This window comes from Lynx rufus, unplaced genomic scaffold, assembly GCF_022079265.1.
Source record: "Lynx rufus isolate CCGP_SWC_20201006 ecotype Redwood Valley unplaced genomic scaffold, mLynRuf1.p SCAF_15, whole genome shotgun sequence".
NCBI lineage: Eukaryota > Metazoa > Chordata > Mammalia > Carnivora > Felidae > Lynx > Lynx rufus.
Window position 1 is genome coordinate 7,321,206 of NW_025814829.1, and position 24,337 is coordinate 7,345,542.

The window sequence follows — 24,337 nt, forward strand, 5'->3', positions numbered from 1 at the left end:
AACAAAAGTGGAAGTTGAAGGCAAGGCAGAAGACAATGGATTTTATTCATCATATTATACTGCTTCTCAACTCAATGACTAGTTCAGTACTTCAATAAACACAAAGGAAGTTTACTAATTTACCAAATTGTGTCTATACAAGATCTCAATGTGCATTTTATGGTTATTTAGAATATGATAGAGCTAATTTGCTTTATAATTTCATCATTAAATGCAAGTCATTTTAAATTGAATAGTTGTATTTGAAAATAAAACTCATTCACCAAAATATATTCAGTACCATCCACATTCTACCCAGCCAATCTCACTTTCCTATGTATTATATAAATAGAGATTTTAATAGTTTATGTATTTGATGATTACAGAAAAAGGAAAGGGCATTAAGTAGAATAAACAGCTTATATAAAGGTATATATATCCCCTTGGGAAGAGAGATTGCTGAAGACATGTTTAATAAAAGTTTATAAATGCCTTATTCCTGCGACACTAACTCTGAAAGGTATACTTTTCATTAATTTTATATTATATTTTGATTGTATACTCTATCTTAATCACGGTAACAGTAGTTTAAGCATATTTATAAAACTCAAGCTAATTAAAATAAAATGTTTTAAAAACTGAAATGAATAATCTTTTAATTGAATATTAAACATGGAATTCTCAAGTTAAGTTATTATTAAAGAAAATGAATTAAAGTTTCAGGAGCTGTTAATTTCAATATTTTTAAAACCTTCAATATGTAAACTCATATTTGAAACAATGAACAGGTCAAGTGATATACAGGTGTTTCTAAATAATATTCCAAGTAAAGTTCAATGTATAGAAATAGGCAAAAGTGAAAGAAATTTACTAACATTTAAAGGTCTTACCTACTAATATTCTATTCTTCTTGATGCCACTTTTTACTTCATCATCAATCAAATCTGTGAGCACTTTACACATTACATTGATTGATTCAAGGTGTTCTGGGCAGTCATTAGATATTTTAAATCTGTCAAACCATACATTGGAGATTCCTCCTTTCATAGGAGTATATGGCCTGTTTAAAACCAGAAAAAAAAAAGAAGAAAAAAAAAAAGGAAAAGGGAATGTTATTAAAAATGAATGTTTCAATTTCTAAAATACTAGTGTGTTGAATAATTTCATTTTCCTCCAAGTTTTAAAAGTTAAAGAATTCATATTAAAAGCAGCCTCAGGCATACTGCATTAACTTGCCTATAATTACATTGATTCCATTAACATTTACTAATAGTCAACTCATCATCTTTCCTTATTCTCTCCATCTTTTCATATTGATAAATTCTCCAGAAAATCCCCATGAAAAAAGGAATTATATATAAATTAATATATATATTCACAAATTAATTATAAAATTAATAAATACATAGTGTACATGCATATATTTTCTTCTGCTCAATTTAAATGACTGATTATTCAGGTCTATTTTTTTTTAATTTGTTTTGATTTGCCTTAGGCCCTTTCTCACCCTCTTGTCCCCCTGTAAATATAGGGTCAATATTTTAGTATCCATAGCTAAGTGAATAATTTTTATCTCTGCAAAAAGTTTAACACCTCAAGAGTGGAAAAAAAGATTCACCAAAATGCTTTTAAAAAGTGGTTAATTTGTAGCACTTAAGTATGAAAGATGAGTTCATAATTTAAGAGCTTTCTTGATCTCATCCAGATCATTCTTAGAATGGGGGCTAAATTTTTGTTTAATCAAGAGTTGGAACTTTTATTTTTATCTTCTCAGGAAACTTGAAATCAGAGTTGATCAGGAAACTTGAAATCAGAGTTGAATGGGGGTACAAGTAATCTTTGGAAGCACATGATCATACAGATATTCCATACTGTTTGCATCATTTGGGTCTCAGGTTGGGTGCCTCGTTGGACTCACGTTTTATGCGAGAAGATACTGTAGTTGGGTGCTCTGAATAAAACTGATCTTACATGATGCTTTATATTTACGTATAAGGTTGGGATGGTTACAATATTAGTGAAGCTTATTCATTGTGTCAAGGTATTCCAAATGTTCTGTTTTAACCAATTACAGTGGGATTAAGGGTTCCTGTGTTCATGTCCTATGTTGGTAAAGGTAAATGAAGGGAAATGAAAACAATCTTACACGCTCCTCTAAACAAACACAGAGGTACCCAAGGATCTATAAGAATAAACATGGAGGAACAAAGGTTTTCCAAAGATGAGGGATAAGAGGATTTGATAAAAGAAACTGTTTTCCACTTGGCCAAATGTTCTTTCCCCTTACATGACAGTGAAAATAGGATTTATGTTCCATGCAAGAAAGCCCTAGAAAACACAACCAGTGCTAAACCTACCCATCATAGGGACTCCTGGGTGGCTCAATTGGTTAAGCATCTGACTCTTGATTTCAGCTGAGATCATGACCTCACGGTTTTTGAGTTTGAGCCCTGTGTTGGACTCTGCACTGACAGTGTGGAGCCTGCTTGGATTCTCTATTTCCCTCTCTATTTGTCCCCTCTCCAGTTCAAGGGCATGCATGCACGTGCGTGCTCCCTCTCGCAAGAATAAACTCAAAAAAAATAATTCAAGCACCCATCATAACAAGAAATCTAAACCAATAATGATCACAGATGCAGAATTCCTCCTATATTTACCACTTTGCCCAACTCAGAGTTAGCTGTTTACTCTCACCCTCCAAAGTGAGTGAAATAAAAGTATGAAATATACAGGTAGAACAACAACAACAAAACGGAAGGCTGAAAGACACTGAGACCTGTATGTTCCACCAAGTGGAACCTCAGTAAACCCTAAAAGCTAGTTAGATTCAATCTTTATTTTCTTATCCACTGGATCAAAAGGACCCCAATGCCTCTGCAGATCTGTCCTTGGGTAATACCCACTCTTTGGGACCAATGGGTGGTACTGAAGACAACAGAACTCATTTTTCTATACTGATCATACCACTCCAAAATAAACCGACATACACTTTCGGTGCCTGGAAACCAAGAGGATTATATTTGGAAAGTTTCTCAGAGAAACTGAAAGCAATCTAAAAACAGGAGCTCATCTACAAAGGGCCTTGTTTATTTACAAAAACAGAAGACTGTTATAAATGTTACTTTGCAATACACTATCTAAAATCTGAATGTATATTTTGAATATCCCTCTAAGACAGTACATAAAAACCTACATTTTCTCCTTGTTTATGAAGGTATATGATATTTTGCAAATATGGGAAAGTACATGTGTGTGCTGTTTTGAGGGTTTTCATATAAATCTTACTGATTCTGTGCGCCACTCCACCTCCCCACTGCCCCTCCCCCACATCCTGCCCTTCACACTAAGTAAACCATGTTTAGATCTGGAATATACAACCCCGAAGGTGTTTCTTGCACATACATTAAAACATATATCTTTATAGGATATGTTTTACGGCACTATTTTCTTTTCAAATATGAAATAGCCTATTGGCTTTTCTTATGTGCATCATGCTTCCTCCCTTAACAAGACCTTATGGATATCCTTCCATCTGATATAGTTGGAACTCATCCTTTTAAATGGCTGTATAATTAATACTGACGCTCCACAGTGTCATCAGCCATTCCCCTACTAATGGGCATTTGGTCCTCATGTTTTAGCCACTAAGAACAGTGTGGCATTAAACATATTTGCATATATATTTTTATGTACTAGGACTTTTATTCCTATGAAAAAGTCCAAGTAACAGAGCTGCTGGATTGAAAGATACAATTTTTATCTTATTAGATGTTTCAAAGTTACTCCCATTAAGGCTGTAAAAAATTCACCTTTATGCAAGAAAAGAGAACATCCTTTTGTCCATAGCCCTAACTGCAATAGGTGCTAACATCCTTTAAAATATTTAAGGGTATCAGCTACAGTTTTAAATCAACTTTCTTGAGGTATAATTCACATACATAAAAGTACATGTTTAAGTATACAAGTCAAAGACCAAACAATGTAATCATCTCCACAATGACACAGAACATTCCCTTTCCCTCAGAAAATTCCATCATGGTCCTTTGCCAGCAATTCCCATTTACTTCCCAGGCAAATGCTGAGGGATTTTTATCACGAAAGAATAGTGTTTTCTGTTCTAGAACTCAACATAAATGGAATTACCTATTTGTATCATTTGCTATTTTTTTCTACTGTGGTTTAGATTTTATTACTTTAGAAGAGCACTTGGTCTATAATTGACACTTAAATAGTTGTCATTTGTACTTTAAGTATTTTGTCACATCTATTTTTACATATTGACATTATGTATTTATGGTGTCTTTTTAAAAATCAGATAAAAGTAACTGCATTTGATATAGTCTGTCCTTAAAAAACAAAAAAACAACTAAAATTTATAGGTCTCCTGATTTAAGAGGGCTCTTTTCTAATCCATACATGTTTACATATGGAATTCAAAATTTTCTTCTATGATTTTCGTTTTCACTTTTATATTTAAGTCTTGAAATTTCCTGGAATTTATTTCATATATGAAGTGTCATAAGAGTTCAAGTTTGGGGCGCCTGGGTGGCTCAGTCGGTTGAGTGTCCGACTTCGGCTCAGGTCATGATCTCACAGTCTGTGAGTTGGAGCCCCGCGTCAGGCTCTGTGCCGGCAGCTCAGAGCCTGGAGCCTGTTTCGGATTCTGTGTCTCCCTCTCTCTCTCTCTGACCCTCCTCCGTTCGTGCTCTGTCTCTCTGTCTCAAAAAAATAAATAAACATTAAAAAAAATAAAAAAAAAAGAGTTCAAGTTCATTTTCTCCCATATGGATAATCAATTGCGTCTGTACTACTACTACTAAAAGAAGAAAAAACATCTTTCACAAAGGTGAAATTCCACTTTTTCCATATATTTAATTTTATAGTTCTGACTTATCTAATCTCTCAAACTAGGTTCTGTGAGAGTTAAGTCCTGATGTCTAACGCGTACTATATATAATAAATGGACTTCTCTCCAATGGATCTGGAATGGTACTAGTTCTGTATTATCCTTGGGGAAATCAAGAAAACAATAACTGAAACCATTTCCTGTGCTTTGTGATTCAGGTGAAGAACCCTGGTGGAGAAAGGCTCTATTTTGTTCTACTGATGTATTTACCCATCCTGTGTTAGGATCCTATTGAGTGTATTGAAGTGGCTTTACAGGATGCTCTGAAGTTGAGTAATGCAGTTACTCTCTATCATCATCAAAACCAGTCTCCTTTTCAGACTTGCCCTGCCTCTTCTCAGGCATCCATTCTTTCTCACTTATCTAAGAAATTAATCAAATATTTTGTAATTTTTAAAATGATTTCAAATACTCCTTAAAAGTCCTTGTGGGATTTTAATTAACATTGCATTATTCTATGGGAATTAACACTTGATGACATAAATCTGACATAAGGGAAGATTTTTGCAGACTGAGCTCTTCCCAGGAATTGCCACATTCATACAGGGCTTCTCCTGCATTGTCCTCCAAGCTTTCAATGGGTGCACAGGAGATAAAGTTTTCCATCACATTTCTACTAGCACTCCAATAGAACCTACCTCCGCCCTCATTCTGCAAGGCTTCTGACCTCAGAAGCTGCTTGGCTCGAGAGAGGTAAATAAATTGGAATCAGAAGGGGAGAGAACACAGAAAGCATTCAAGCCTCCCACCTCCCAGAATCCCTTTCTGTTATTTAAGAATAACTTTCTTAAAGTACTCTGAAAATGAAAGCAGGTGGTTTCTACTAGTATTAATGTCAGTGTAAGACAAAATGAAATCCCAAACTGTATTCAATTTGTCATTGAAATCAGTGTTCTGAATGAAAACTGAATACACAACACTCACTTTAAAGCTTGAGTTAGACTGTTACTCTTTGGAATTATTTCTACTTCCCTTTTCATTTTATTCTGCTGTTTCTCTAAGTATTTATTTGTCTGTCTAAATACTTAAATAAGGATGATATCATAGGCTAAAATCTGAATCATTCTGGGAACTCAGCCATTAATAGAAAAAAATGACACTCACTTAACTTTTTCTCTTTGACAGGGCCTTCCTTAATCAGAGATAGATGCTCCATGGAGGAGGACTCCCAACGTAAATTTCACCAATACAGTAGTTTTTTATTCTCCCAATTCTCTAAGAAAATTGCAATTTGTTTGAAGGAGATAATTGGGAAAATTTAATGAGATAAATAATAATTTAGAACTTTTTTGTTAAGAAAACGTTACTAAAAATGCATAATTCTATTAATGTTAGAATAACTTTTAAATAAAGCATAAGAGATTGTTTCCTAAAACAGCTAAACAAACTGGCACATATGTTATACTCATTCACCTTTTCCCTCAAATAAATCACTTTATTAGCTGGTATAAGACAGCTCAGACATTACCACAATAAATACATATGCTCGGCAAAGAACATCTGTGTGGCCCTTCAATCAATCAATCAATCAATCAATCAAACACACTGGTAACGTATGAAGCTGGAATAAAATGTCCAAAGTGAAAAAACGAAAGAGCTGACATTCAGCTTGATACCAAGTTCTGTTTTGATCTGTGGTCTCTAAAAGTCATAAAATCAAAAGGTCATTCATGGGGCGCCTGGGTGGCTCAGTCGGTTAAACGTCCGACTTCGGCTCAGGTTATGATCTCGCGGTTCGTGAGTTCAAGCCCCACGTCCGGACATGTGCTGACAGCTCAGAGTCTGGAGCCTGTTTGAGATTCTATGTCTCCCTCCCTCTCTGACCTTCCTCCATTCATGCTCTGTCTCTCTCTGTCTCAAAAATAAACATCAAAAAAAAAAAAAAAGACGGTCATTCATAACCTTTAAGATAACACTGCCTGGTCCTGTCCTCCTGTGTGTCATGCCACAGCACTTCTGCAGCAATCACCAGGATCACCGGGACCAGTCACATTTCCCTCTGAGTTTTCTCCTGAAAGGACAGCCTCATTATTGATCCAGAGGCTTTGCATCTGATATTCCCTCTACCTGGAACACTCTGTGCCCCATTTCTGCACGGTGGGCTCCCAATGATCATTTAGGTCTCAGCTCAAATGTCCCCTCCTTAGGGAAGCCTTCTTTGACCCTACAATTTAAAGTGTACCTCCTCTCTACCCTACAACACACACCCACACACACACACTCTCTCTCTCTCCCTCTCTCTCTCCCTGTCTCCCTCTATCCCATTATCCTATTTAATGGTCTTAACAGAATTTATCACTATTTGAAATTTATAGATTTAGTTGTTCTTTTATTTTCCAGTTATCTTTTCCACAGCAATCCCCTCAGTGCTAAGAACAAGCATTTGTTGAATGATGAATGTCAATAATCATTTGTGACACTAGGGTAATGTGGGTCAGCTAGAAATAAGAGAATACCTAAAATCAGTTTATTTTTCTCTGAATATCTTTTAACTTTAATTCTTATAAAATCCATATTGCAATTTCTAGTAAAAGGTCAAATTTTTCTTTAGGTGCTTAAAAAAAAAAAAAAGAGTTTCTAAGAAAAAGCTTTTACATACTAATGGGTATTTAAATGTACTGTTGAAAATAATTACCAAAGAAGTAAAACTATTTCTTCAAAATAGCTGTTTTGAGTAGGGTTCCTTATCAGTAAAGTGTACTTCAAGTACATATCTCCTGGTATCAGGAGAGTGATCTTCATACTGGGCTTCAGACAGGAATCGAATCCCAAGTGATAGAGTAAAAATGAATCTACTGTTATCTACACCTAAATCAAAAGTACTAGTTTTGGAATACATTTAATAAAAAATATAAACATACACTTCATTGGAAAAATAGTAATCAAAAAGTAGAAGCACTATGCAAATCTTATTATTTTTAGAATTTTTCAAAACACCAAGAGCAATTTATATCATCATATGAGTCATTAATTGGCTTGTTAAAAAATTGCTATTATTTTTAAGATGGAAATTCTAATAGTAAGCCCCAAACCAAGAAAACCTCTAATTACAAATACAACTAAAGTATGTTACAGAAACAAAAATCTTTATTGAGCACTTCAATTAAACAGAGTCCAAATTAATAATGAAAAAAAAAATGAAGCAATATTTTCCATTTAAATCAACACAGCAAGTTAATTGCTGGCTTTTACTTAATATGCCCCTAACTTAGCTGATTAAAAACATCTATTAAATAGGGTTGAGGAGAAGGACTATGTTATAGTCAAATGGCAATTTACAATTTAATCAAAACATACTGACATGCTGTAATAGACCACAACTTGGTAAATATAATAGACTATTGTTCTCCTCTCAAGCTCTTTAAAATATGCATCACTGTTGAAAACAAAAATTATAACCATGTTTTGATAGAGTTTTCAATGTACATAAATGAAATACATATGACAGGCATAACAAGCAGGAGAGATAAAGGAAACTATATGGTTGTAAGCTCCCTGCATTTCATATAAACTGGAAAGAATCTAACTAGGTGAAGTTTGGTATGTATTTTGTAATCCCTAGAGCAATCAGGAAAAATAAAAATAGATAAATAAAATGGAATATTAAAATAATTCAAATTATCTATAAAGAAGAAAGCACAGGGGAAAAGAGGAACAAAAGCTATAGACTTAAATTCAAACATTATCATTACATTAAATGTAAATGGTCTAAACAAATCGCTTAAAAGACAGAAACTATCACATTGGTTAGAGAGAAAAAACAAAGCTCAAAAACATGATGTCTGTGGGAAACCCACTTTAAATATGGATTGGTTAAAAGTAATACAAAGGTAAAAAAATACATATTATAATATTGTTTGTTGTGAGTACATAAAAATACAGTTTATCTTAGTATCTTGCTTTTGCATCCTACTGTCTTCTCAAATTCACTTATTTCTAGTAGTTATTTAGATTCTTCGTGATGTTTGTGTAAACAGCCATATTATCTGAGAATAAAGGCAGTGTTACTTTTCTCTCTCAACCTTTATTCTTTTTATTTCATTGTCTTGCCTTATTGTACATGTTTGAACACCCATACAATGTTGAACAGAATCAAGGACCTCCTTCCTGTGTAATCTTAGAAGGGAAGGATTCAGTATTTCATCATTAAGTATGATGGTGGTTGCAAGAGTTTTTCTATGCACCTTTTATTATGTTGAGGAAATTTCATTCTTTGCCTAATTAGCTAAGGGTTTTCTTTATGAATTGGTTACATGTTTCTTCCGTATCCTTTAAGATAAACACAGTTTTTTAATCTTTCATTTTGTTAACACAGTGATTACACTGATGGATTTTCAAATGTTCCTCTGATAAACCCCACCTGGTCATAATGTATTATCCATTTTATACGTAGCTGAATTTGATTTGCTAGTGTTATTTTAAGTTAAGTTAAATTAAGGAATTCTATATGTTCATGAGGGATATTGATTTGTAGTTTTCTTTTCTTTAACATATTTGTAAAGTTTTGTTATCAGAGCGATAATGGTCTCTTAATATGTGTTACAAAATGTTCCCATTTCCTGAGTTTGTGTTATTTTTCCTTCAATTGGTCAATAAAATTTATTAGTGGAATTATCTGGACCTGAAGTTTTCTTGTGTGAAGGTTCTAATAATGAATTCAATTTTTTTTTATGAGAGTATTCAGACTTTTTGTTTCAGTTTTGATCATTTGTGTTTTTCATGGAACTTGTATCTTTTCTCTAATTGTTCAACTTTACTGCCATAAAGTTATTCAGGATAATTCCTTTCATTGCCTTCAGAATTTATATTGATATCCTTTATTTCATTTCATATTTAGCAATTTTGTTAATATCCAAATGTTTTGGAGTATTATAGTTATCTTATTGCTGCTAATTTCTAATTCCATTCCATTCCTGCCACAGAAAATATTCTGTACAATTTCAGTCTTTTGATACTTATTGGTACTTATATTATGGTCTTCCATATAATCTCTTGGTGACTATCCTACGAGCATTTTTGTGGAGTTCTATAATGTCAATGTTCAAGGTGGTTATAGTACTAATTAAATTTTATATCCACTTAGCCATTATTTTTCTAAGTTGTTATTAGATCCTGAAGAATGGGTATTAAAATCTGCAACCAAGATTGTAGATTAATCTACTTCTTCCTTTAGTTCTGTCAGTTATAAACAATATTATTAAGTACATGCCCATGCAGGATTATTGTCTTCCTCCTTAATAGCTACTTTTCGCTTATAAATGTTCATTTTTATAACTGATAATGTCTTGAAGTATACTTTATTTAATAATAATATAGTATGTAACCTTCCCAACGTTTATTGTGTATTCAGCTGTCTTTTCCCCTCCTTTTACTTTCTTTCAATTAGTGTTTTTTTCAAAACTTAAAAAAAATTAGTATCTCAAATAATCTCAAGCACGTAAGTAAGAAAGGTATTTTAAAAAGTTATGTCCTGCAAAACTGTTTTTAAAAATCCATTTCAATTTAACCTACATTTTCCAAAGTAATAGCTTTCAAATTCTGATGCAGAAAAACTAGAGAGAGTCAGGTCACACCCAAAAATTTGCTTCAGTCTTCAGAAGTGGGAAGGAAGATTCTATAATCTTTCTTTTCCCCACAAACATGATAGTACACTTGAGTACAGATGGCTGGTACACACTTTAGATCTACCTCATCAAAAGTAGTGCTCCTTAAAATGCAAATTACGATCTCTATCTCCTACCTACTCAATCCGAATCTAAAAGGTCATAACCTAAAAACCCACATTTTAATAACTGCCCAGATGATTCTTATCGTGAACAATGTATTTTAAAAACAACTGCCTTCCAGTTTAGACTTCCAATTTTCAATTTAACTGTAGAGTTTTAAAAAAATCCTTCTAAATGGGTGCTAACTCATGAACAGCAGGCTAGTATGCTAAATTTAAAATGCCCCACACAAAACACATTTGCATGTTCAATCTCTACAATTTTCTCAGATTCCCTACCTTCACATCACCACCTTCTCCCTTCCCCTAATTTTCAATATTTCCCAGTCTCTGCTCTGTGAATTTCTCTTGAATTGACTGCTTGTGTTACATTTCCCCCACAGTGACCTTGTTCAGACTTTTATGATTGCTAGACCAGAGGATCTCACCTTTGGCTGCGTACGAGAATCAGAAATGAAGCTTTTAAAAATCTTTCTGCTTTGGCCACATCCCAAACCAATTAAGTCAAACTCTCCGGGGGTAACAACCAGATGGAGTTGCAGATAAAATACAGGACACCAATTAAATTTTAATTTCAGATAAACAATAAATACTTTTTCAGTATAAGTATGTCCCAGATATTGTTTCTATATTTGGTAAATAATTCTGGCAACTCCACACTCTAGCATCTGTAAGACTTTAATTGCTGAAATGTAGGTACAGGATCAAGTCAAATATATAACCTATTGTGAGTTGGGGTTTAAAAATTCTGACGGGTGCCTGGATGGCTCAGTCAGTTGAGTGTCTTGACTTCAGCTTAGGTCATGATCTCCCGGTTCGTGGGTTCAAGCCCCGCATCAGGCTCTGTGCTGACAGCTCAGAGCCTGAAGCCTGCTTCAGATTCTGTGTCTCCCCCTCTCTCTGTGCCTCCCTGCTCATGCTCTGTCTCTCTCAAGAATAAACATTAAACAATTTTTTTTAATTAAAAAAAATAAAAAATTCTGAAAGCTATTCCTTTAGATCAGGGGTCAGCAAACTTTTCCTGTAAAAGCCATAGAGTAAATACCTTAGGCTCTGTGGATCATATAGTCTCTTTGGCAACTACTGTACTCTGCTTTATAGTACAAAAGTAACCAGTGACAAAGTGTTAATGAGAGTGTGGCTGTGTTCCAATAAAACTTTATTTATAAAAATAGGGGGTTGGCCATATTTAACTCACAGGCTGTAGTTTGCTGACTCTATTCTAGACTATCAGATCATTTCAGATCTCCACTTTGTTATTCAATATATTCATTATTTTTCTCAGCTTTACATCACCTGGAAATTTGAACAGTATGAAAATAAAAGTCACGTGTATGAAAATAAAACTAACTCAAATAGTCCTTGAAAATACAACCCAGAAGCATACGTCTGGAAAATTTCTTCAAGGATTATCAGTAATTAATTCTTTGGATGATATTTCTACATCCTGCCACAAGGATATCATAGACTACTATTAATAACGTTTATTGAGTGCTTATTTTATGTCAGACATCATGTTGAGAAATTTACATACATATTCAATAACATTATATATTCTCACAATGACTCCTTGAGGTAGATACAATTATGACCTCCATTTTGCACGTCAGGAAATTGGGACACAATTAAAGAAGTGAAATACCTTGCTCAAGATCTTAGAGCATTAAGTAGAGAAATCTAGATTCAAACATAGGTCTGCCTAATCCAAAGATCAGATTCTTAACTACTGTACCACAGTAATTCCATCTATCCTTAATAGGCTACTTATTTTGCATAGTTCTCTGACCTACTGGTCTAACACTGCAGCAAAAAATCTGAGTATTACATTACTGGTTCTTATCTACACTGCATAAAATCTGAAGGGAACTAAAATTCAAAAAGTTAATGACTGTAAGGGATTTTAGAGTCTAATCCAATCTGTTCATTTTAGACCTGTGAAAATTAAGACCCAGAACTGATGAATTCTTCACTGACAGCCTTAACAATTTTACTTTAAATAGGAATTAGATGACATATTTTTTTTTAATTTTGTTAACGTTTATTTACTTTTTGAGGGACAGAGCATGAGATGGGGAGGGGACAAAGAGAGAGGGGGAGTCACAGATTCCGAAGCAGGCTCTAGGCTCCGTGAGCTGTCAGCACAGAGCCTGACGTGGGGCTCAAACTCATGAACCACGAGATCATGACCTGAGCCAAAGTCAGATGCTTAACCGACTGAGCCACCCAGGCACCACTAGATGACATATTTCTAAAAGTCTTCACTTTTCCTCCTTAACCGAAGTATTGGTTTCTCAAAGATTCCACATTGTATATAGCATTCATCAGAATGTTAATTCAAAGTAATCAGAAGGAATAACAAGCAGATTTATTGTTTACTTATTACTGTTTTTGTCACTCAATGTAACATAACCTTTACTTTTATTAATATGTAATACATTTAAATATAAATGGCACAAAAAATGAATAAAACATAAATGTGACTATACTTATATTTCCAAAGCTTATATCCATTAATGAACCTCAGAATCAATCGACAGATTAGTACTCTGTTCCTGTTTTGATACTTCTCTATGTTTTTCTTTTTAGTTTGTTACCTTTTAAGAGGCTGTTAAATTATAAAGTAGATATCATTGTAAAGACAACAATTTTGTGATCAAGAAAAAATATTTAAAGAATTCTGAGTTGGGGGGCACCTGGGTGGCTCAGTTGATTGAGCCTCTGATTCTTGATTTCAGCTCAGGTCATGACCTTGTGGTTCATGAGATCCAGCCTTGCACTGGGCTCTGCACTGACAGCACAGAGCCTGCTTGGGATTCTCTCTCTTCCTCTCTGCTCCACCTCGCTCGTGCTCGCTCTCTCTCTTTCTCTCTCTCTCAAAATAAATAAACTTAAAAAAATAAAGAGAAAAAAAAGAATTTTAAGTGTACAAGGGAAAAAAATCACATAGCTCTCTTCTTATCTAAACACATTAGGTGAGTAAACAGCTAAGCTGAATTAGTGATATTGAAAGCACTGTTTATTGGATAGCTGTTAACCGTTAGAGACTCTCAGTAATAAAATTAGAATCTGTTTTTAAAATAAATGAATGCTTGCAAGTGTTAGTTGAAATGGGCATCCTGATACACTGCTGGTAATGATGCAAACTGTCTATTCTTAGAATACAACTTAGGAGAATTAATCCCCTAAACAAAAAGGAATTGGCTTTAAGGCCAAAATGTTCCTCTAGGACAAATTTTTATTAACTATATTTATACACAATCACCACTAATAGTCCTAATATCTGAGGGCATTATGGCTGGACATTCTGAACAGTGTGGAAAAGGGATACCAAAAAGAGGCCAGATTGTGAATAGGAGAGAATACATAACTACCAAATATAATTTCATGGGAAAAAAACTAAGAAATGATAATTCGTGTGACAGAAGAGTAAGTCTAAAAGTATGAAAACGCTTAAAATGTATTACATTTTAATTCACCATGAAACTAAGAAAGCATCATCACCAATTCCAATACAAGATAATAAAATATTATTGAATTGTAAACACTATCTGATGTCTTAACTACCTCAATACAATGCCTTTAATACCTATGTACTTAAGTAAAAATAATCTTGAAATACATTAAAACAGAAGGAAAATGGCACCAACCAAAACTGCAATAAGATGTAAGGTGAACTCAGATTGCAAAATCCTCAGTCAACAGAGATGTGGTTCATGCTTTAAAATTAAAAATAAAATTTATCAAAATGAATAAAGTTTCTAATTGCTCTGGGTTTCTGAGACAACTAGAATTAAAACTTGCTGATATCTGCACTATCATAGACTAAAAGAAAAATGATTTCACAAGTAATGTTGAAACAGATTTTCTAATATGATAAAATATTGAACCAGTTCTTGCTTGTAATACTTGCTTGTTATAAGAGCCCTTCCAACATTTAGAAGATCACAAAGTCAAAAGGTTTGGAGCCATTGGTAATCCTTGATCATGTGACATTGGATTTCCAATATGGAAAAGGACCAATGAAATACAGCAGAGCTACAGAATGTACAACTTGCCAAATATTTAAACAAAATAACTTCACTAGGTTGGTTGAGAGTGCTGGTATTCATGATTGAAAGCAATAAACATATTTTACAAACTTACTTGATTTTTAAATTGATAGCAAATTAAATGGCATTACTATCCTTAATTACATATGTCTCACTTCACTGTTTAATTTGATACCTCTAATCATGAATAGGGGTCTGAAATGTAATACTCCACAATGCAGACATATATATTCTTTCTGAAAATTGTTTGAAAAGCTCCTTAATTCCTTAATAGGAAATTGCAAATTGTATTTAATTGTGAGGTTTTTATTTCTTCATCTTAGGAATCCTAGAACTAGTGAAAACAAGGAAGCAAAACTTCACAATTCCATGCTCTCAATCAGGAGTAAATTTTGAAGAAAAGGAATTTTGTATTTAATGTTTCTGACCTTGAGTAATTAAATCTAAAAATAAAGAAAGCCTAGTACATAAAGACCTGTTCTTAGGTACAATCTCAACTTCTTTTTGTATTGATTCAAAGACAATGATGCCATTCATACTTTAAGTACCTCAGATATTTGTTTTTCTAAAATATAAACAGCTGATCACAGTGCAACATTATTTTTTTTCCTAACAGAGAACCAGGATACTAATCATCTAGTGTAAGTGGGACAGAGGTGTAATTTAAAGCAGGGTTTCTCAACCTAGGCACCCCTGAGATTTGGGGCTGGCTAATGCTCTGTCATGGGGTCTGTCCCATGCAGTAGAAGGTGTATAGCAGTAACCCTGGCCTCTATCCAGGAGATGTCAGTAGCCTCTTATGCTGCTCCTCCCGCCAGCTGTGACCACCAAAAAACGTCTCCCAACATCGCAAATGTTCTCTGAGGGAGAGTCATCCTTGCTTGAGAATGAATAATTTAAATCACCTCATCATTAAAAAAAAGGAAATCTTACAAGTTCAAGAACTGTCAGTCATGAGAAATTTAGGTAAAAATGAATTGATCTAGAACAGTTGCCCCTAGCATACTATAAACGTATGGGAACTCCTTTTAAAAGTCTAAAATTACATTGTCCAAAATGGTAGCTCCTAGACACATATACCTATAGAGCATTTAAAAATGTAGCTAGTGTAACCAGTTACTGAACTTTTACGTTTATTTAATATAATGTTTTATTTAAGTATAACTAACATACAGTGTTATATCCATTTCAGGTACGCAACATGATTCAACAATTCTATACATTACTCATGGTAAGTGCGGTCACCATCTGTCATTAAATGTTATTACATTATTGGCTATATTCCCTATGTTGTACTTTTCATCTCTGTGACTTATTTATTTTATAACTGGAAATTAGTACCTTTTAATCCCATTTATCTATGTCACAGACCCTCCACCCACCTCCCCTCTGTATTTAAGAGTCTGTTTTTTGGTTTCTTTGTTTTTTTTTTTTTTTTTAATTTTTTTTTCAACGTTTTTTATTTATTTTTGGGACAGAGAGAGGCAGAGCATGAACGGGGGAGGGGCAGAGAGAGAGGGAGACACAGAATCGGAAACAGGCTCCAGGCTCTGAGCCATCAGCCCAGAGCCCGACGCGGGGCTCGAACTCACGGACCGCGAGATCGTGACCTGGCTGAAGTCGGACGCTTAACCGACTGCGCCACCCAGGCGCCCCTCTTTTTTTTTTTTAATGTTTATTTATTTATTTTGAGAGAGAGAGAGAGAAAGAAAGCATGTGTGCAGAAACGTGAGAGATATTGTGGGGGAGGGACAGGGAGAGAGAATCCCAACCAGGTTCCATGTGCAGCACAAATCCCAACACTGGGCTCAATCCCACAACCATGAGATCGTTACAATCTGAGCTGATATCAGTCAACTGAATGGGCCACCCAGGCACCCCCCGTTTGTTTTTTATATTCTACATGTAAGTGAAATCATATGGTATTTGTCTTTCTCTGACTTATTTCACTTAGCATAATACCCTCTAGGTCCATCCACGTTGTTGCAAATGGCATGATTTCGTTCTTTTTTTATGGCTGAGTAATATTCCTGGTTGTGTGTGTGTGTGTGTGTGTGTGTGTATGTGTGTGTGTACACACACACATACACACCACATCTTTATCCACTAATCTATTGATGGCACTTGGGTTGTTTCCATATCTTGACTATTGTAAATAATGTTGCAATAATAAACATAGAAGCACATATATCTTCTCAAATTAGTGTTTTTGTTTTCTTTGAGTCAATAATTATTTAATGTAAATTTATCAGTATTCAAATTGAGATGTGTTACACATGTAAAATACACACCAGATTTGAAAGATTTAGAATGAATAAAAGAATGCAAATTATCACTTTAATAATTTTATATACATTATGTGTTGAAATGATAATATTCTGGATATAATGGGTTGAATAAAATATGTTATTAAAATTAATTTACTTATTTCTTTTTTTCTTTTCTTAATGTGGTATCAAGAAAATTTAAATTTATATTTGTAACTCCTATTACATTTCATGGTTAGCATGGTCTAAAATGTTTGATGATCTGTCCAAATATGTACTGACTATTAAGATATATAATACCAAAAAGTTATTATGAATTCAGTGAAATATTTCAGTGATTTTAGATTTTACTTAAACACAACAGCACCCACAAACAATACTTAGATTGTTGTATTCTTAGAACTATCTCCAGCCTAAAGTCTGAGATACACTTATCTGTAAACATATATCAAAACTGGTGATGATGTAAATTCATAAACTGAAAAGTACTGACTCTAGAATCTGTTTCCAATGATCTTCCATTCAATTTTATTAATTATGCTTATATTTACGCTGAAATGAACTTATCTTTTCTGTCTCTGTAGGAATACCATTGTCTTTCTTCTTCCCAACTTCACTACAAACCAATAGCAAATAACAAAGCTCTTCTGACATTTCAAAGACATTCAACTTACAGCACAAAAATAACCTCTTGGTCATTAGGTCTTTTTTCTTTTTTCTTTTTTTTAAATGTTTATTCATTTTGAGGGAGAGTGAGGGAGAGAGAGAGAATCCCAAGCACACTTTGTGCTGTCAGTTCAGAGCCCAATGCGGGGCTTGATCTCACAAATGTGAGATCATGACCTGAGCTGAAATCAAGAGTAGGATGCTCAAACAACTGAGCCACCCAGGCGCCCTGGTCATTAGGCCTTTCATTTGCCCTACCAAACTACTAAACTCTTCTAAAATTATATTAAAATAACTTTTTTTGTCTCTTTTTATGACAAAATTATCATTATTTTGTTCTACCATTTTCAATTCTATCAGCTAAGGTAAGTAAAACCTTAATTGCATTCAAAAGGGTCCTTGCACTTCTGGTTCTGATTCTCATTAATATTAAATTAATAGAAAAATAAAAATCATATTTGCATAAGCACACAGTGTCATTAATAAGAATAAACCAAGAACAGATAATGAGAAATTAGTGGATTGTACAGCTCAGCACATTATTTTGCTTACCCAAAAAAGTATTTGGAAACCCCAGTTTAAAGCATGTGCTCAGGATAAAAGCTTATGGAGATGCTAATTTAATAATTATAAAAAGCGGTTTGACTTCAAAACTGTATCAATCTCATGACTCTGCATTTTGTTAAACACATCTATAGGTTGCATAATCTATTTAGTAAGTAGCCAATTCCACATTCCTATTCTGGTTTACGGATTCAAAAAGCTTAATATTATTTCCAAAATTTTTTAAGTGTAGAAACAATGCCACAAAACCTTTTTCCAGAGTTTATCAATTGTGGCATAACTAAATTATTAGAAAGTTTATGCTTCTTGGAGTTTCTTTTGGGGTAAAAAAAAAGTTTCTTTTGGAGTTTCTTTTTTGGGGAAAAAGAGAATCTGAAAGACAGCAATCTGCAGGGTTAGAGGAAGTTGAGTTCAGCAGACTATTCTTTAGGACAAAGTTTAAGTTAAAAGCTTCAGGGAATGCTTTACAAAAAGGCAATAAGTTATTCATCTAGCAAAACTTGGCTGAATCATAAAACTGAAAAAATAAAAAGTTCTGGAAAAAAAGTACCCCAATTCAAATACACAATTAAGTTTAAAGAACATTTAGCTGGTACATCTATTTATATACATTTTATGCTACAGTTATACTGGGCAGTGAGATAAATTACTGCATACCTGGGAGGAGCTGTTGGATAAATAATTTTTATGTGCTGGAATGTTAAATCTTGATTTAAAACCTGCTTGATCCATGTTCTCAATCCTTGTCCAGAATCACCTGATGGATCACAAAATCTAGGTTAAGATAAAACATTTTGACAACACAGTGTATTTAAAAGCAGTCTATAACTCTCATATCACACAGAGGCTGGAACAGGGAATAAAAAAAATTTCCATAAATAAAAATAACTGCACAGAAACCAATTTATCAACATGAATTAACTGGTCAGGTATAAACAGCCAAAAATAATTTAGATTACTTTACTCGTAACTTCAGCACTGATCACTTTATGAGTTTTAAGTTTCTCCTTTGTTTAAGGGTACAACAGCAACAAATACATGAAGTAAATTATTTTTTCTAAAAAAAAATTCTTTATCTGATTTTAAACACTGCCATTTTTTATCTTACCCTTAAAAAGAGTAAATTTTTAAAGTGTATATAAACTTTTGTACTTGGAACAACCTAAAACACTTTTCTTGGTTAAAGCAATAAAATCTATCAAAGGGATAGTTAGCATACTTTTAACTTAAAGAAATCTAAGTTTAATTTCGATAACCTGTTTACATGATGTAAAATAATGATTATACGCCCGAAGGCTGAAAAGTAACCGAAATCCATGCAAGAATTAAGGTATGGATATTTCCATTAAAAAAAAAATGGAAGAAAATATAGGTCCATCTTCTGTAGTCCTGAAGAGGAAATTTTAAAGGTGACAACTTTTAATTTCTTTTAAATCAGTTCATTAAGACATCAATTCAAAATATATCTAGGAATGCACATCAATGTGTCAGGCAGTGAGGGCAAGATGAGGAAGAAAAGAGTCCCTGCTCTCACTGAGTATACAGTTTATTGTGAGGAGTGGACAGTAGCCGAGTAACCATACGTAAACATTAAAGGCCAATGTAACCACTGTAACCATGAGACCCTTGGTGCTGCCAGGGTTTATGGTACTCAGAACTGCCTCAGCGAAGGAGTTCAGGGATAACATTACCCGAATGTAAGCTCTGCAGAGCAAAGGCCACTTTGCACTTTATCCCCTGAGTTATTTGTTCACATAAGGCCTAGCGCACAACTGACACAAGCCGACACAAAGTTTTAAGGTCCATGGGCTGGTGAAAAGGGAAGGGCACAAGGAAAGAGCATCTCGGACAGGATATGGCGAATGCGAAGATCCTTCATTGGAAGGAGCAGGATGACGTCGAAGAATTGAGAGAAAGAGCAGGGAGTGCAAGATAAGGCTAGAGAAATCCTCAGAGCCTGGAGCTAGCTGCTTTTTGGCAGAAAGGTGGCCATCTTTTAAGGGGCACTCTGGCAGCTGTGTGAAGGGAGGGACAAAAGTGGGCGTGAGGAGATCAATAAGGAGGCGACTGTTCAGGTGACCGATGCTTAAGTTAGGGTTCTAGCAATGAAATGTACAGAGATACTTAGGAGATAAAATTAACAGACATTGGCGATAGGTTAGTTATGAGGGGTCAATGGTGGAAGGTTTCAAGGACGATGGTGGGGTTTTTGGCCAGGATAACTGAGTGAGCAATGGAACTACACACACTGAGATAGGAAATGCATGAATCAGCAGGTTTATACTCGCTGAGTGTGAGGTACTCTTCAGAATGCATACAAGTCCTCTAGCTGGGGTTGAGCAAACTATAGCCAGCTGGAAGACAAAAACCATAAGAACGACTGTAACAGTTTTTAAAGTTTATTTTATTTATTTTGAGAGAGCGAGAAAGAGACAGAACAAGCAAGAGAGGGGCAGAGGGAGAGAGACAGAATCCCAAGCAGGTTCCACGCTGTCAGGGCAGAGCCTGACTCAAGGCTCGATCTCAGGAACCATGAGATCATGACCTGAGCCGAAAGCAACAGTTGGACACATAACCAGCTGAGCCACCTAGGCTCCCCCAATTTTTACATTTTTTTAAGAATCATTTTAAGAAAATGAAGGAAAAGAAAGGAGAAGAGGGAAGCAGAAAAGAAGCCATTACGTGGCCCACAAGAGCTACAATGGTTGCTATCTGAGCCTTTACAGAAAGTTTGCCAACCCCTGCCCCACACCGCCTGTGCCAGCACCCTTTTGGATATCCTGGCCTACTCCTCTCACTCCAGACAAACACGCCTGACTGCTGTTCCATGTCGGAGAACCTACCTCAGACCCTCTCTCCTGGCTTTTCCCTGTCTGCAACAGTCTAGCCCAAAACCTACACGATTGCCTCACTCAAGTCTAACTTCTGAAGTGTCACCACTGTAGTGAGACCTACTCTGACCACCTTATCTAAAATTATCACCCCCTATACCTCCCATCCTCCTTGCCCTTAGAATTTACTACTATCCACTCACTCTATAATATTTCCTCCACTAGAATGTAAGTTCCACGACAGAAGGGAATTTTGTTTGTTTCGTTCATTACTATATGCCTGGAGCCTAGAACAGTGCCTTGCACAGTGGCCATATAATAGATATTTCTTGAATGAATGGGTTAATGAATGAGTGATTATTAGGCCTCTGGAAAAACACATCCAGAGCTCAAAGGAAACTTAGAGACACACATATATATCACCATACAGAGGAAAAAACAGAATCCTTGGGCATATATGCACATTAGCTGGGGAGAAAAAAAAAACAAAATGAAAAAAAAAATAGGACCAAATTCTGAGGAACCCCAAAATTAATGGATAGAAGAGAATGCAAAATACACCAAAAGGAGCAAACAGGTAAAAAGAATCAAGAAAGCGTTTCAAGAACACCAAATGCTGATGGGGCCCCTGGGTGGCTCAGTCAGCTAAGCCTCCGAGACTTCAGCTCAGGTCATGATCTCACATTGGTGGGTTCAAGTCCCACACTGGGTTCTGAGCTGATAGCTAAGGCCTGGAGCCTGCAGCCTGCTTCGGATTCTGTCTTTCCCTCTCTCTGTGCCCTTCGCCTGCCTGTCTCTGTCTCTGTCTCTCAAAACTAAATAAACATTAAAAAAACATTAACAGTTGCTTCCTGTACTGGCCTTACTCTTCAAAAAAAAAAAAAAAAAAAAAAAAGAATACTGAATGCTGCTGCTAACAGTTGAAATAATGAGATAAGAGGATGACTGAAGAATGTTTATTACATTTAGCAACACACAGGTTACTGGTGACTTTACTAAGAGCCAACTCAGTTCGCAGACACTTACTGCAGGAGGAGAAAGCAAGGCACGCGTGGTTTGTGTGAACCTTATAGCGCAGTGTGGAATACAGACCTTAAATTAAGTAATTACAAATATGAATACCATTAAAGGAGCATCCAACAGAGTGAATTAATCTAAGCCGGGAAACCAAACAAAGCTAATTAAACTATTACTTGTGCTTATCATCCTGAAAGAAGATACTTCTTTTGTATTTTAGGAGTAGGAAAGGCTCAGATGAAGCTGGCTATGTATTACTCACATTCCCCTATATTCTTCGATCGCTGGCATATCCTAGAAAAGGTCAGACTTTAAAAAAAAAAAAAGCTTCTGGGGCGCCTGGGTGGCACAGTCGGTTAAGCGTCCGACTTCAGCCAGGTAACGATCTCGCGGTCCGTGAGTTTGAGCCCCGCGTCAGGCTCTGAGCTGATGGCCCAGAGACTGGAGCCTGTTTCTGATTCTGTGTCTCCCTCTCTCTCTGCCCCTCCCCCATTCATGCTCTCTCTCTGTCCCAAAAATAAATAAACGTTGAAAAAAAATTTAAAAAAAAAGCTTCTAAATTCACTTCTTCAATCTTAAAAAGCAAAACTTAATGCCACAAAGCAACATCCATTCATCCATTCACAAGGTCTGCTTTTTAAAAAGTTGGCACTTTATTCTAACAGCAAGGTAAAATTGTTACAATTGGTTTATATTGTAGTATATATGTAGTAACATATTTGGAGTAACCAGAACCCAAACATCTCCTATAACATAACCACATATAGTAAAGTCTAAGTCTAATATAAAATCATACTTTCAATAAGGGTCTTATTTACTACAATGGAGCTCTAACTATATAGGAATTGCATTACATTTGCATAATTAGCAGAATTCTTTGGATAAATTCTTTGTTCCAAAGTACAAAAGAAAAAAATAATACATACTTTTATATTGTACAAATCTGGATTTACAATTTATGAAAACATCGGTAATTTGAAATTGAAAAGAGTAAGGATAGACGTTAAGCAAAGCGACCCATGGAAAAAAGAAACGTCCAGGAGTATTTCCTAAAAATATTATTAACTAATTAACTTATTTATTAAAAAGATTATGGTATTGGGGAATTTCTGGATGCTTATAAATGAACACCCTTGGAGCCCAAAATAGTACCAGTAACAGTCTCTTAATTGGAAAGCACTGGTGTCATCTTAGACACCCCACCTCACCTTCTAAATATATCTCAGCAGCCAAATTTCCCTTTCAACACGTTTGGCCAGTTTCTTCCTATTTCCAAAGTGATACATCCTAGCTCAGAGTTTTTCCATGTTACCCCTTCTGAAGTCAGAGAGATCTGAGTGCGAATCCTAATTCCATGACCACTCACAGTAATAGCCAAGTGACCTTGGGCAAACTTCAGCCTATTGGGACTCATTCTTAAAACGAGAATACTTCCCACAATAGCCCATTTCCAGGTTTCCACCCAGTACCTTTCCAATCCCCTTCACTATCCAATCACCATCTCTTTACGCCTACCAAAGTCTCAGCTCAAAGCCCACGTTCTCGGTCAAATCTGACAAGCTCTTCATCTTCCAAATGCCTTAATATGCCTAACCACAGTTTTTTCCTTACAATTCTCTTGGCAGTAAATCATGTACCATCTTGTGATCTCCCGTCCACTGCTGACTCAAACTAATTGAATTGTTTTTGTTTTTAACTTTAGGTAGGCGCCCTGAGGACACCGGCTGCATCTCATTTCTTTAAAAAAATATTTCCCAAGAACTTATTCTGGGCCAAGCACTAGGGATGCAAAGATTAAAACAAGGGTCCTTACTCTTGAGGAAGGGAAAGTGAAGTGAGAAAGACAGACGTAAGTAATTACAGATGAGTGGAAGAAATGCTATACCGAATTAAGCACACGTCACTAAAGGCGGGCAGTACAAGGAGAAGATCTACCCCTGGGACTGAGAGCTGACTCGGTGCTGTATCTTGGGGGCTTAATGACAAGAGAGGGAAAGAGGAAAAAGAAAGAAGGGGGAGCAGGAAAGTGAGGAAAGGGAGAAAGGCACTCCAGCCCTGGCGCAGTGCCTCACAGAAAGTATTAATAAATATTAAGTTAACTGTCTGAAATGTCTACAGTAGTATGGGAGACTGGAAAAAGAAAAGCAATGGCAAACAATCCAATGCTGTTGAAAACCCAAATCACTAATAGCTGGCCCTGGAAAGTACTAAATAATTTATTTGTCTCTAGCAGAGAACTTACCTTACTAACTTGCTCTGTTTAAACTTGAGGGAGAACAATGGTGGGGTAGGGGAGGGTAGCAAGGGTTGCAAAGAAGAGTATATTGTAGATG

General features: G+C 35.3%; 1 protein-coding gene across 1 annotated transcript in view; it reads right to left on the reverse strand.

Moving 5' to 3' along the window:
- LYPLAL1 (lysophospholipase like 1) overlaps window positions 1-24,337 on the reverse strand; it is a 39,163-nt gene that overhangs the window by 14,447 nt on the left and 379 nt on the right. Inside the window, exons 2-3 of the mRNA XM_047076556.1 lie at window positions 18,814-18,913; window positions 870-1,039 (exon numbers count right to left, since the gene is read on the reverse strand). Coding sequence (XP_046932512.1) covers window positions 870-1,039; window positions 18,814-18,913 — 270 coding nt within the window. The remainder of the gene's footprint in view (window positions 1-869; window positions 1,040-18,813; window positions 18,914-24,337) is intronic.